Source organism: Petaurus breviceps, unplaced genomic scaffold (genome assembly GCF_028583685.1).
Source record: "Petaurus breviceps papuanus isolate PSGF00001 unplaced genomic scaffold, PetGlider_PUasm1.0 90750, whole genome shotgun sequence".
NCBI classification, from domain to species: Eukaryota; Metazoa; Chordata; class Mammalia; order Diprotodontia; family Petauridae; genus Petaurus; species Petaurus breviceps.
In genome coordinates, this window is record NW_027187335.1 from 13,479,821 (window position 1) to 13,493,903 (window position 14,083).

At 42.5% G+C, this 14,083-nt stretch overlaps 3 protein-coding genes across 3 annotated transcripts; all 3 read left to right on the plus strand.

The window, feature by feature from the left end:
* Positions 1-490: 490 nt before the first annotated feature.
* On the plus strand, positions 491-859 carry KRTAP17-1 (keratin associated protein 17-1). Its single transcript, XM_069067398.1, has one exon. It carries the CDS (start codon positions 491-493, stop codon positions 857-859), a length of 369 nt encoding a protein of 122 aa, XP_068923499.1.
* A 4,304-nt stretch (positions 860-5,163) lies between these two features.
* Positions 5,164-6,498, plus strand: KRTAP16-1 (keratin associated protein 16-1). The gene has a single exon (XM_069067749.1). The coding sequence runs from the start codon at positions 5,164-5,166 to the stop codon at positions 6,496-6,498; it is 1,335 nt and encodes a 444-aa protein (XP_068923850.1).
* Positions 6,499-11,117: 4,619 nt separating this feature from the next.
* Positions 11,118-12,570, plus strand: KRTAP29-1 (keratin associated like protein 29-1). Its single transcript, XM_069067399.1, has one exon. The coding sequence runs from the start codon at positions 11,485-11,487 to the stop codon at positions 12,568-12,570; it is 1,086 nt and encodes a 361-aa protein (XP_068923500.1). The 5' UTR covers positions 11,118-11,484.
* Positions 12,571-14,083: the final 1,513 nt, after the last annotated feature.

Genomic DNA, 14,083 nt, shown 5'->3' on the forward strand with positions numbered 1-14,083 from the left:
TGGCTGCTCTCTGATGTATCAACATCTCAAAATAACTGGGTCATTTATTTTGGCTCCTAGGTTCTCACCAATGAGCATGTGAGAGAGGAGTGTGCCACTGCTGGCTTCACATACCTCTGACCAACACATGGTTAATGATGGCTGAGGTTTACCTGGTGATGATGATAGGTCTCTTACAATATGTATTTTTATTCCCTGGACAAATAGCAGTTGGGGTGAGTCCTAATTTAGAAGCAAACCAAGTATGATCCCCTTCTCCATCTCCATTTTTTTTTCTTTTATGAGTTTAGCTACTCTAGCCTGGAAAATAAACAGCTAGCTAATAAGCCCTTCCTCTGGAAATGGGTATAAATAATAACAAAGACAACATCCTGTGCCTCATGCCAACACCCTCTGGGGAGGGAATATAAAAGCCACAGGCAGGAAGACTCTGGTCAGACTTGGGGAACTCCGGCTTTGCTGCCGCCCTGAGACCTGACCAGCTGGGACCATGGGTTGCTGTCCCACGGACTGCTTCAACTGCTGTGGTGGCTGCCAACAAGACCAGTCTGGGGAATGCTGTGAGATGTGCTGCTGCCAACCCAGCTGCTGTGGCTGCTGCGGGTCCAGTTGCTGTGGGGGCTCCGGCTGTGGGGGCTCTGGCTGCGGTGGCTCCGGCTGCGGTGGCTGTGGTGGTTCCAGCTGTTGTGGTTCCGGTTGCGGAGGCTGCGGAGGCTGCGGAGGCAGTTGCTGTGGCTCTGGCTGTGGGGGGTGTGGCTCCGGTTGCTGTGGGTCAGGTTGCTGTGGTGGGTCCGGGTGCTGTGGGTGCTGCTGTGGGCCAGTTTGTTGCCAACCAACACCTGTGTGTGATACGAAATGAAGACATCTGGAGGGAACCCAGAGACCACATCTTCATTTGGAGAACCCAGAGATGGAAACGATGGAGAGACCCCTTCCCCATTCCACCTCCAGCCTAGGACACCCCTCAGTCCAAAGACAGTGTCCTCTCTCCCACTTTCACTGTAGATCCTGTCACATTCAGAGAAGGAATGCAACTAAATACCCAATCCAGTGATTCAAGGCATTAAGGGGAAAAAAAGACCTATCTGGTGAGAAATTTAAAGACAAAACCAAAACTATCTCAAGGAATCCAAAGAAAGAAAAATGAGGGTCCCTTACCAAGACTTGATTCTCATGAACCTGTTCAATGTCTTGTCATTTCAGGACATCTTTCTTTTCAAGGTGTCTTTGGGATGTACTTCCTGTCTGTCCTCTCTGCTGCTTCTGAGGTGCAAACAGGCTTCTTTGCTAACCTTTAAATAAATTCAAGCATTCTGGCATAATTCAATTGGTTTTCTTGGCTCTTCCTTCTGTATATTGGGTGGATTAAGTCTAGAAGCATAAAGTGGTAGAGAAAGACATGATCATTCTCTCCATTCAAATGCTTGAGGGAGAAAGAACGTTTGGTCTAAAGTTTCTGAGGGAGTATGAAGGTCTGGTCCTCAGACTAAGTCCAGACCATTTTGGTAGGGCCAGGATGGGATACTTAATTTAGGAGAAGGCTAGTTTGAACTGTGAAGGTTCCAGATGTAAGGTTTTGTGGATCAAGAATTTTCTAAGAGGGTTCTTTACACTCTTAGCACTTTCTTTCAGATACTTGTTTCAGATACTTGGTCAGGGTTTCCAATGTGTGTCATGAGTTTTCATGTCCTGTGGGTCTATCATTTATCTTATTTATGGAAAGTCTAGAGTCAGCTAAAAGTGATCATATGCATTGGCCAAGGGTGACCTGATTCTGATAGGTATCTCGAAACTGAGCCAAATGGAAGAGCTAGAATTTCTCTTCATCTCTCGAACTAGGAGCTTTTTAAAAGTAAACCTAAAGTTGCTGGATGGTAGATTGAGAGTTTGAAGGGATTTAGAGTGCATCCAGTCTAACTCTCTCATTTTACAGATAAGGAGATGGAGGCTTGGAAAAGTTAAGTGACTTGCCCATTGTCACATATTTTAGAAACCAAAGAGGTTGTTTAAGAATTCAAGTCCCCCAGTTTACACTGCACTATGGCAGCTCCCCTAGTTGAACATGACAATGACAAATACAGAACTGAATTGAATCAAACTTAACAAAACCAATTTTTGCTCCATTCTTCCCGGGTAGTGGTGGTGGTGGTGGTGGTAGTGTGTGTGTTGTATGTGTGTATGTGTGTGTGTGTGCGTGTGTGTGTGTGTCTTTTTTCCAGGAAAACTCCAAAGTGATTACCCCATTTCATCCCAGATAATACCATCTAGCCATACTGGGTATAAGATCTGAGGTTGTTATTAACCTTTCTTTCCATACTGCTCTTTGGTCTTTATTCTGGCTTTGGTGTGGTTGGGATCCGTTCATTTAAAAGCCAGATTCTCATATTCCCAAGAAGTAAACCAATGACTAAGTCAGAGAGTTTTTGTGAAATGAATCTGGTACAGTTTTCCACACCCAAGAGTCACAGTGCTGCATTTCTTGTTCTCTAGCTTATGGTACTCTTGGTCCCCAGGAAAGGGACTCCCTTTGAAAGAATGATAATAAAGTAAATTTCTTACATTGCTGATGGGGTAGAGGGAGCTCCTATATTGTATTGGCTATATCCTTTGTGATCCTCACTGTGTAATAGACTTTAGTAGCTAAAAAGATCCTGATTTAGCTGGGCAGAATTAAACACATTCAACATCTAACATCATGGACCAGAAATCTCATCCCTTTTTATTCTCATATCCTCCCAACACACATACTTTTTATTGATGAGGAAAGAAGAGAGAAATTATGCCTTGAACGTTTGTCTCAGTCTGCAGGTATCTATGTGAATCAGGCCTTATCTGCAGGTCTGCAATCTACAATCAATCAACAAGTATTTATTATGCTTCTACTGTGTGCCATGCACTGTGGTAGACACTGTACATACAAGTACAAAGAAAGAGACAAGCTCCATATACCATGAGCTTACATTCTAATAAGGGAGACAATAAGTACATATACAAATAGAGCATAAGTATAAAGTTCAGAAATACCAATGTATACAAAGTAATTAAATCCATGAAATCCATTCTTATTGCTCCCAGGATTCTAATTAGAGGGATAAGCTCACACACTATTTTGCAGTGATATGTATTAGGACAGGGAGGAGGATGTCTTGGGGAGGAAAGCAGGAGATTTTTCAATTTGGAATATTCTGAATGATTGCTAAAAATGTCATACCCTATGTGATAAGTGAAGTGGAGGTAGAAGTAGAGGGAAGATTTAACAGGGCAACCAATATTCCTAAGACTGTACAATGCTCTGCAAAGTTGAACCAAAAAGCTTTCATGAGAGAAAACTTCTGACCTGAGATGATAACACATCACAAAGCTTAGAAATCACTGAATGTGCAGCATTAAATTCTCATCTGTCCCTCCCATCAACTCTGTAAGGGAGGTGCTAAAATTAACCTCATCTTACAGATGAAAAAACTGTGGTTCAGAGTTTAAGTGATTTTCTCAAGACCTCATAGCCTTGGGCACAATTAGAACCCAGGTCATCCTGAAGTCAAGTACAGTGCCATATTGAGATGTAGAAATTGACTTTTTCTTGAGGTAGAATATCTGGTCCTAGTAGCATTGAAAAAAGGAAACACATAGCTTATTTCTCATTTCACTTCAGCTTATTATAGCAGCAAAGGTAAATTTTACATTGATACATGTCTTTGAGATAAAAACACCAAGAAAGCACGTCTATTTCCTAATGTCTTTGATTCCACCTTTTGTTCCTTTTCTGACTCTCAAAGTTAGGAGCCACTCAGTCTCACAAACTGGCAAGAAGGAGATGGAGAATCTGAAGGATGCTTGAATGGAAGGGAGGAAGGTCTTGGCAAGTGATTATTAAAGGGGGGGGGGAATTAATGGACTTGGACCGATCCTTGATGATTTCAAAACTTTGCTTGTCCTGTGGTGGAGTCAGTGATGCTCGGTTTTTCTCTTGCTGAGAGCTTGGTTTCCATAATCCCATTTGTTCTTTGGGTCTCAGTTCACCCATCAGTAAAATAAAGGGAATGCAGTAGCTGATCTTTAATTACCTAATCATCTGTGAACTTATGAATCTATTGTGAAAAGTTGTATTGATAAATTTTGTTTTCATATCATCTTCATTTCCAACTATGTCCTGTCTCATTTCCTTCTGAGCAATTCATTCTTTATAACAAAGAATAGTAAAGAAAGAAAAAAAATCAGTTTATCAAAGCTAATCACAGCATCAACTGGGTCTGATAATAAAGGTCATGCTTCACACCCATAATCTTGGAAGGATTGTTGTTATTTAGTTGTGTCTGACACTTTGAGACCCCAGAGACCATGGGGTTTTCTTGGGAAAAATACTGGAGTGGATTTTCCATTTTCTTCTCCAGTGGGTTAAGGAAAACAGAGGTTAAGTGACTTGCCCAGGGTCGTACAGCTAGTGAGTGTCTATGGTTGGATTTGAACTCAGATCTTCCTGACTCTAGGCCCCATGATCAATCCACTGAGTCACTATCTGCCACCTCAAGTTTGGAGAGACAAATTTTCTTGTTGCTTCCTCTGGGCCCAACTTGTGAACTTCTTATTCTAAAAATAAACCTCATCTGACACAGAAGGTAGGGACTATTTATTACCAGACAAATTGTAGTACCAAGGAGCTCAGGTCTATCTCTCTAGTATCATAGAATCATAGTGTGGAAGGGTTGGTAGGAAGCCATCTAGTCCAATGACCACAATCAATATTTTCTCCCTAGGAATGAATTAGGGCATTCTGGAAGCAGAGAATTTACAAAAATATTGGCACTTATCATGTATCTGTGTACACATATGTAGACATGGTAACATCCTAGTTAACCAGCACCAGCCCAATAAAACAAAAGGCCCCATGGAGACTACCTAAAATATAAGGAGGGCACACATTTAGCAAGAAAATAAACAGAAACATTTTAATAAGGAAACAAGCGACTCTTTTGCAAACAAAAAACACTCTAATAAGGTGTTTCTGTGCAAACCAGTCCAAACAACAACAAGGAAAAGATGTAGTGTCTTGGGGAAGAACCCATGACTTACGGGATATAAAAACTCCAGGGTACAAGGCAATGTTCAGACGCAGGTACCTCCCTCCCTATAGCTTAGAGACTTTCAGAAAGAAGTAGGTCCAAGATGTCTGGCAGCTGCTGTTCTGGGACTTGTACCATAGTACCAGCCATCTCTATCTGCTCAACAGAGGTGGGCTGTGAAAGTCCCACCATCTGCCTGGCCACTTCCTGCCCAAGTCCAACATGGCAGTTGGTGAGCTGTGAAGAACCATGCAGCACATCCTCAAGCTGTGCTCCAAGTTGCTGTGAATCCTCTTGCTGTGAGCCCAGCTGCTGCCAGCCAGTCTGCTGTGAGTCCAGTCCATGTGAACCATCTTGCTGTGAGCCCAGCTGCTGTCAACCAGTTTGCTCCGTACAAGCTTGCTGTCAGCCCATTTGCTGTGAGACCAGTTCTTGTGAACCATCTTGCTCTGTGCCCACTTGCTGCCAGCCTGTTTGCCCTGTACAAGCTTGCTGCCAGCCCATTTGTTGTGAGACCAGTTCTTGTGAACCATCTTGCCCTGTGCCCACTTGCTGCCAACCTGTCTGCTCTGTGCCTGCTTGCTGCCCACCTATATGCTCTGAGTCCAGTTGCTGCCAGCCAGCTTCCTGTGTGACACTGGTCTGTGAACCTGTCTGCCATCGTACCATCTGTTGCCTACCCAGGCCTTGTGAGTCAACTTGTGTAACCCAAGAGCCTTCCTGTTGTGTTCCCAGTGTCTGCCCATCAGTCTGTTGTCAACCCACCCCTTGCCAACAAAGTATCTGCCTGCCAAGTTCATGTCAACCATCATGCTACATAGTAAGACGCTGCCAGTCAATTTGCTATGAACCCATTTCCTGCAGACCAACTTGCGTGTCAACTTCCTGCAGACCATCCTCCTGCCAACCACTATGCTGCCAACCGGGGTCTTCTGCGTCTGTTGTCTGCCGGCCACCTTGTTCCCGACCTACTTTTTATGTACCCAGTTCCTGTAGGCCACCTTGCATCACCTCTGTTTCCTATCGCCCTGCTTGTTACCGGCCCATCTGTTCTTCTCCTCTAAGCTGCAGACAACCTTACCTGACTTCCCTTTATCGCCCAAGTTGCTACCGCCCAAGCTATGCCCTGCCATGTCTGCGCAGACCTACCTGTGTCACTTCCGTTGCTTCTCGGCCAGCATGCTGTCAGCCGGTTTGCTCTGAGCCTAGTTCCCATCATAAACAGACTTGTGAAAAGTCCACTTCCAGCCAGTCCGATGGCACTGAGTCCACTCCCTGCAAACCAGCTGTTTCAGAGGCTAGTTCTAGTGAGCCAACATGTCCTGTGACTACTTCCTGCACTCTCACCAGTCCAACCACCTGCGAGTCAACTGCTGGCAAAGCAGAGGATGGCAGGACATCTGGCTGCTGTTCCAGATCCTGCAGATCCAGGCATTAGAAAACAACGTTCATCTATGAAGAGAAAAGCCTCTGGCTTCACAAGGGCCAGATGAGTAGTTAGGACCTGCCTGAATCCCACCTCCATCCCTTACCCCATTCTGCTTATGCTATAACAGCTCTATTTGAAATTTGTAACTGTGATCCCGCACTTAAGATGAAGACCCAGTTAGGCATGGAAAAAAGGGCATCTGGTGTCCTTGTCACAGGCTGCCATCAAACTGTGGAGAGGTGAATGGCATCTCTTGTCTCTTGGACCATCCCTTTTCATTTCAGAAGCTTCTTCAAGTCTGCAGGGGTCCCTTGAAGCCTGTTTCCTGTATTTCTGGTCCATGATGTTCTTTTAGATGTAAGAAATCTCTTGTTTTCAAATAAAACTGGCCAGATATTACTGTCATTACTGGTCACTTATTCCCATGCATTTATCATTATTCATCAACCTTGAATAGAATTATACAACTGGAATTAGGTCAATGGCACTGCGGGCAGGGGCTTTGGAAAGGACTTCTTACAATAAAAGGCTAGTAGAGAGAATAAAGTTCCACTAGGCCTGGTCCATAGGGGAATAATGTTCTAATACTTACTTTCCTAGGAAATACTTCCCATAAGTATTCCATATATCTCTTATTGAGATGTAATGAGATAGTGGATAGAATGCTGGATTTGGAGTCAGGAAGTCCTGGATTTAGATCTTGCCACTGACCATGTATGACCATGGGCATACCAGACTCTGAGGCTTAGTTTCCTATCTGTTGAATGATAGAGTGGGACTAGATGACCTTTCAGTTCTAAAGCTAGGAGCGAATAACAGTCAACATGTATATAGCACATTATTTATGGATGTTATCCAGTCTGAGTCTCATATAAACATTATGATGTGGTCATGATGGATGTAATTATCCCAAGTCTCTCCTGAACTCAGGTCCAGGACTCTATTATACTTTATTGTCTCTGAGAACTGAGTCCCTCCAAAGAAGATCTCTATAGGCAGCACTCTTGATGGAAGAGGCATAATGATAATTATATATTTATAAATAGAATATATAACTATAGGAATAATCAAAGCTCATTCTGTATCTCCAATTCAATTCAAGAAACATTTATTAAATACCTGCTATGTGTAAGGATTTAAAAACAAAATGAGACAGTTCCTGTCCTCTAGAAGTTTATCTATTATTGGGACACAGCACACACACACAGAAGTAGTTATAAGGTAACATGGGTAGGAAGATAACATTAAGAACTAGGATGAAGGAAAGATTCATCTAGGTGGTGCAGTGGATAGAGTTTTTGGACTTGGAATTAGGAAGACCTAAGTGCAAATCTAGCTGTGTGATCTTGTGCAGGTTACTTAAACACTGTCTGCCTTGGTTTCCTTTTCTGTAAAACAGGGATAATAACACCTACCTCTCAAGGTTATTGTGAGAATAGAATGAGATATTTTTAAGCATTTTTCAAACTTGCTATTATTACTTCTATTAACTACTAAGTCTACTATTTCCATTACTACTACTGTTGTTGCTATTGCTACTGCTACTACTACTACTACTACTACTGCTACTTATTATTATTGTTATTATTATTATTATTTCTCCTCTTCCTCTCATAGTACCTGGACTGATTATTGAAAAAATCTAAGAGACAGTGGAGGGAGTGAAATCCAGGCTTGAGGGAAGTGTGTAGGAAGGTATAGAGAAAGGAGATGGAGTACTAAATTCAGGAGACAGCTTAGTAGTCTAGTTTGGCTGGCATGTAAGGTGCACATAGAGGAATAATGGGAAGTAAGGGCTAAAAGATAGGTTATGGTCATTGTGAAGGGCTTTACATATTAGAGGAGGGATTTGTATTTTATCTTAGAGGCAATAGGAAACTATAGAAAGTTTTATCAATTACATGAAAGTCTGGGACTATATGAGATGGGCACCTTAGGTATTCTCCCCATTTTATAGATGAGGAAACTGAGGCTCAGAGAAGACAGGACAGGAAAAGAGGAATGTGTATTACAAAAGTTATTACATGCTTCAGGTTAATACAGGGGTCTACCACTGTTTCTTCTCCATGATAATGTGGTTGAATAATCTCATCTTACTTGGCCTGGAAGTCCCAATCAGGGTCCAGGGAACTTTCCTGGAAGGACAAAGGCTTAAGAGATGGACAAAAGTTAATTTACTCCATTGACTTCTCCTAAAAAAATGCATGATGAATGTTTGAAGGTCCTGAGTGTTAGCATGCTAATAAAAGGAGTCCTTGGATGATATATTGTTTGTCCTTGGTCCTCAGTAAATCACAGCTTCCTCCTTCATAAAAATAAGAGAATGAACATACATACAGTCAGGGTCTACAGGCCACACAGTAAGAGGAAGGATGATGAGAACAAAGTAATGCTAGGAAATGGAGATCTGGATCTGGCATTATCTTCTCTGTTGTCAGCTGAACTTAAGAGTATCAGCATTTAGGGGGAGAAGGGGCTCTTATGCAGGTGCTTCATACAGAGGAAAAAATAAAAAACCAGATAAGGGAAGTTCACAGGGAGAGCAAGGAACAAATCCAGTATTCAAACCTAGGTCCTTTCTTCTCATTCCAAACTCTATGTTTTCCAACATTTCACTTCAAGAGAGAAGCGATAGCTCTGCTTACCATGAAAGCATCTTTTCAGAAAAATAAATAAATAAATAAATAAATAAATGAATAAATAAATAAATAAATAAAGAAAGAAAGAAAGAAAGAAAGGAAGGAAGGAAGGAAGGAAGAAAGGAAGGAAGAGGAAGAAAAAGAAAGGAAGGAAGGGAAGGAAGGAAGGAAAGAAGGAAGGAAGGAAGGAAGGAAGGAAGGAAGAAAGAAAGAAAGAAAGAAAGAAAGAAAGAAAGAAAGAAAGAAAGAAAGAAAGAAAGAAAGAAAGAAAGTAATAAATGCCAATGATGTGCCCAGGCATTAAGTACTTTACAAACACTAACTCATGTGATCCTCACTACATCCTGAGGAAGTAAATGCTATTATTATTGCCCATTTTTCAGATTAGGGAATTGAAGAAGACAGAGATTAAGTGACTTGTTCAGGGTTCCTCAGCTAGTAAGTGTCTGAGACTGCATTTGAACTCAGGTTTTTCTGATTCTGGGCCCAATGATCTTGTCCATTGTGCCACTTAGTTGCCTCAAGTGGTTAGATCACATTAAATGGGGTATTAAGGGTATTAAACAAGAGAGGTAGGCTCTGGAAGGGGAATCAACTGTGAAGAGAGTGAAATCATCAGACACACCAAAAGATCCTCTCCTGTCTTTCCTTTTTGTTGTTTAGTCATTTCAGTTGTGTCCAATTCTCTGTGACCCCATTTGGGGCTTTCTTGGCCAAGATACTGGAGGGGTTTGCCATTTCCTTCTCTAGCTCTTTTTACATATGAGGAAACTGAGGCAAACAGGGTTAAGTGACTTGCCCAAGATCACACAGACAGTAAGTATCTGAGGTCAGATTTCGAACTAGGAAGATGAGTCTTTCTGATTTTAGAGCAATCACTCTGCATGCCATAGCATGGCACCACTGAGCTGTGTCATCTTTTCTGATTAGCTTGGCCCTTTCTGCTCTCTCTTCAGCATGAGTAAGAGAATGCAGGCATTGACCAGGTAACCCCCAAACTTTGAAATCCTCCCCTCAGAGAGAGTCTATACAGGCATAAGGAGACAATGGTCTCACTTTACTCTAGTCTGATCAGACCACACCTGGAATCCTGCACTCTGTTTTAGGCATTTGCATTCTAGGAGGGGCATTGCTAAACTTGGGAGCATCTAGAGGAGTAAATCCAGATTCATGAAAGACCTTGAGGTCATGGCTTCTGAGCATAAGTTGAAGGAATAAGGGATGCATAACCCAGAGAAGGGAAGCCTTTGGGGGATGGTAAAATTCTCTAGCAATTTGAGTAATTGTGATATAGAACCGAGATTTCACTTGTTCTCTCTGGCTCTAGAGAGCAGAGCTAGGAGTAGTGGGTGGAAAATTAGGCTTGATAAAAGGATAATCATTCAAATGCAGGCAGGTGACAGTGGAAATTGTGTTGTGCATTGAGTCAGGAATACCTTGAGTTCAAATCCTGCCTCAGGCATGTATTTGTTAGCTGTGAAACCCTGAGCAAGTCATGTAAACTCTCTCAGCCTCAGTTTCCTCATCTGTCGAATGAAGTTCATCACAGTACACATACTATAGAGCTGTGATGAATATCTAATGGTATAACTTAAGTAAAGTGCTTTGTAAACCTTAAAGTGCAGTGTGAATGCCAACAACTAGAAAAATCTTAAAGAGAAGATGGAGGGAGTGCCTTCCATTTCAGGAAAGGCCTTCAAATAAAGGAACGATGACAGTTTTACTGGGTGTTCCATAGAGGAGATTCTCACTTAGGTATTGGTTGGACGAGTTGGCCATCAGGGTGCCTTCCAATTCTGAAATGCTGTGACCTTGGGAACAGAAAGAGTTGAAAGAAGAGGAAGAGAATTTTCATTTTCATTGGCATCTCATTAGATCCATCCTGATTTCCTCCTGACTCTGGGTACATGGGGCCATACTTTGCTTCAAGGCAGCATCAGTGGTTAAGGGCAAACATTCCAAGCAGGAGGAGGGAGTGACACTCACTTAGGTATTAATAGGGGTGCAGCCTGATGAGAGGTTAGCTCAACTTCTGTTCCTCCTCAGGTGAGGTTGAGGAACTCAACTCTAAATGGGACAGCTAGTTTGAGTGCTAGAGCAGTTTGGCCCCAAATTTAGCTGCCAAAGCTCCAAACCCACCGGACAAGTTTTGTTTAAGTGGGGCCAACACCTCTGAGGCCAATGAAGCTTACTAATCAGATGTTTATACATACATGAACCTAAACAATAACAAGGAAACACTGCCCAAGACCGTGCCCATATGAAGTGAGGATAGACTATAAAAGCCACAGGATATAAGGGACCTTAGACACAGCTCATTCACTTCTTGAACCAATTTAGCCACCAACAGAACACTATGCCTGAGAGATGTTATCTCAGAACCTGCCAGGCTGTTCCATCTGCACCTACCATCCCCTTCTGTTCCAGTGGTGGCACCCATGGAAAGGCTATCTACCTGCCTAGTTCCTGCCAAGGCAAAACATGGCAACTGGTTACCTGCCAAGAAAACTGCCAACCATCTAGCTGCAACTTGAGTTGCCCTGAACCTTCATGCTGTGAGCCCATATCCGGCCAACTAACTTACCTTCCATCAACATCTTATGTGGGTTTTGTCTGCCAACCTATTTGTAATAGTGCTAGGTGCTATGAAGCCAATGGTGGCCAGTCGGCTTGCATTGTCAGCAGCTGTCCGCAACCTTGCTCTGAATCCAACTCCTGCCAGTCACCTTGTGATTCCACTCCCTGCCGACCAGCTTCCTGTCCAGAAGCTGTGTGTGCACCTGGGTCATGTACATCATCTTGCTGCCAGCCAACAGGCTGTGAGCCCAGTTCCTGCCAGCCAGTCTGCTCTGAATCTGGTTCTTGTCCTCAGACGTCCTGTCAGCCAGCCATCTGCATGTCTAGTTCATGCCAACCAACTCCTTGCCAGATAAGTCCATGCCAACCTAGCTGTGAAGGCCAGTCCTGTGGACCAACTTATTATCAGCCTGTCTACTTACTCAGCTCTTGCCAACCATTTCCTTGCACACCTGTTTCCTGTCAGCCATCGTTCTGTATGCCTAGTTCTTACAAACAAACTTACTGCATTCCTATGTCCTTCCGGTCCTTTTATTGCCAGCCACCTTCTTATATGTCTTACGTCTGCCAACCAACCAGCTACCAACCCAAATGCTCTGTGCAGAATTCCTGTAAGTCAGTCTGTGGAACCTCTCTTTCCTGCCAACCAACTCGCTGTGTGCCCCCTTCCTACAAAGGGGATGGATGCAAGTTCACCTCTTTTCAGCCGGCTTGCTGCGTGACTGGTTCGGAAAAACCATCTAGCTGTGGCATTGGTTACTATCAACCCACTTCCCCAAGTTTCTGCAAGACAAGTAGACGCCTGCTGAGGTCCTGCCAACCCAATAGCTATGTATCCAGCATCCGCAAAGCTACCTATTGTTAATGGAGAAGACTCTGCCTTATTTGAGAAGCCAAGTCTGCCCAACAGCACCTTGCTGCACTGCTTGTGTCTTATTTCTTCATATACAGCAAATTCTTCCAAGTGTCTATTTCTGCTGTTCACAACTATGCCATATATACTCTCTTCGATTCCAATCCTGAAAACATCTACAGGCATTGACTAGGCAATGAAAGCAGCTGCTAGGAAATGATTTTCTTAAAACACAAGGGAAAGACACTGGGCAACAGTGAGTGAAACTTTGTCTTGTATTTCTTGATGCTATCAATCTCCTTTCATTTCAGCTTATGAGTTTTCCTGGGTTCTTTCTATACTATTCAAAAGGCAACTTGCTGCCTTTGTTAGTAATGGCTAATAAACGTAATAGATTAAACAGCAAATGTCACTCTCAAGGCTCTTCATTGATTACAATCTATCCTCTGACTATATTTTCTCCATATTTCATTTCAACTTGTTAAACCTGTAATCATAACTCTAGATTTAATAAACTAAATATCTAAATTGCTTTAAGGTTTACACATCAGATTAGGTGGCTCAGTGAATAGAATGCTTGACCTAGAGTCAAAATTACCTGAGTTCAAATCCAGCCTCAGACACTTAACTAGTTGTGTGACCCTGAGCAAGTCATTTAACCTCTGTTTGCCTTAATCTACTGGAGAAGAAAATGACACACCACTCCAGTATCTTTGATAAGGAAACCTGTTGGATAGTATTGGCATTCTGTGGTCCAAAGGGTCATGAAGAATTGGACATAACAATGACTGAATAACAGCCATGTGAGATCGATTGTTCAAATATTATCTCAGAGTTAGAATTTAAGAAATCAAGGTTCATAGTAGTTACAACTTGTCCATAGTCACATAGCTAATAACTTGAACTTAGATTACTTGACTAGAAATCTGGTGTTCTTTCTACTATACCACAATAACTCTCTGACATTAGAGTTATTAAATCCATGGCCAGTAAGGGCTATGGTCATTTATTTTCTGTCTTTTTTTCTTTATGTCACTGACTTAGTAGTCTTCCTGGTGCACAGGTAACCAAGACACTCCTCAAAAACCATCATGGCTCCCTATTGTTCATGGTCTAAAACATGCACTTGTATCCTCTACTTAAAAGTCTGCAATTTGGCAGAGCCTACTTTTCCCACATTACTCTTTATACGTATTCACAAATACTTATTCCAAAATGACTAGTCCATAATTTGATATAACTTTCCACCCAATATTTAAAAGGGTTCTCAATTTCAACTTAAAGCACCTGCTGGATATGATCCGCATGATACCAATACCTTGAGCTTAATTTGTGAAACTGAATCTATCATCTTCACTTTCTGCCTACCCCATGCCTTCCCCATTTCTGTGGATGGCACCACCATATTCCCAGTCAAGGTGTTTTCTTTGCCCTACCACCCTATTTCACTCTCCAATCCCAACCCTTGTATATTAAGATCATCCACTCTGCTCCTCCTTCTGCTCCTCCACTCAGGGTCACATTC

What these genes read in the sequence shown, in the direction of transcription:
- KRTAP29-1 (XM_069067399.1), top strand. Translation starts at nt 11,485, where the DNA reads ATGCCTGAGAGATGTTATCTCAGAACCTGCCAGGCTGTTCCATCTGCA.
- KRTAP16-1 (XM_069067749.1), top strand. Translation starts at nt 5,164, where the DNA reads ATGTCTGGCAGCTGCTGTTCTGGGACTTGTACCATAGTACCAGCCATC.
- KRTAP17-1 (XM_069067398.1), top strand. Translation starts at nt 491, where the DNA reads ATGGGTTGCTGTCCCACGGACTGCTTCAACTGCTGTGGTGGCTGCCAA.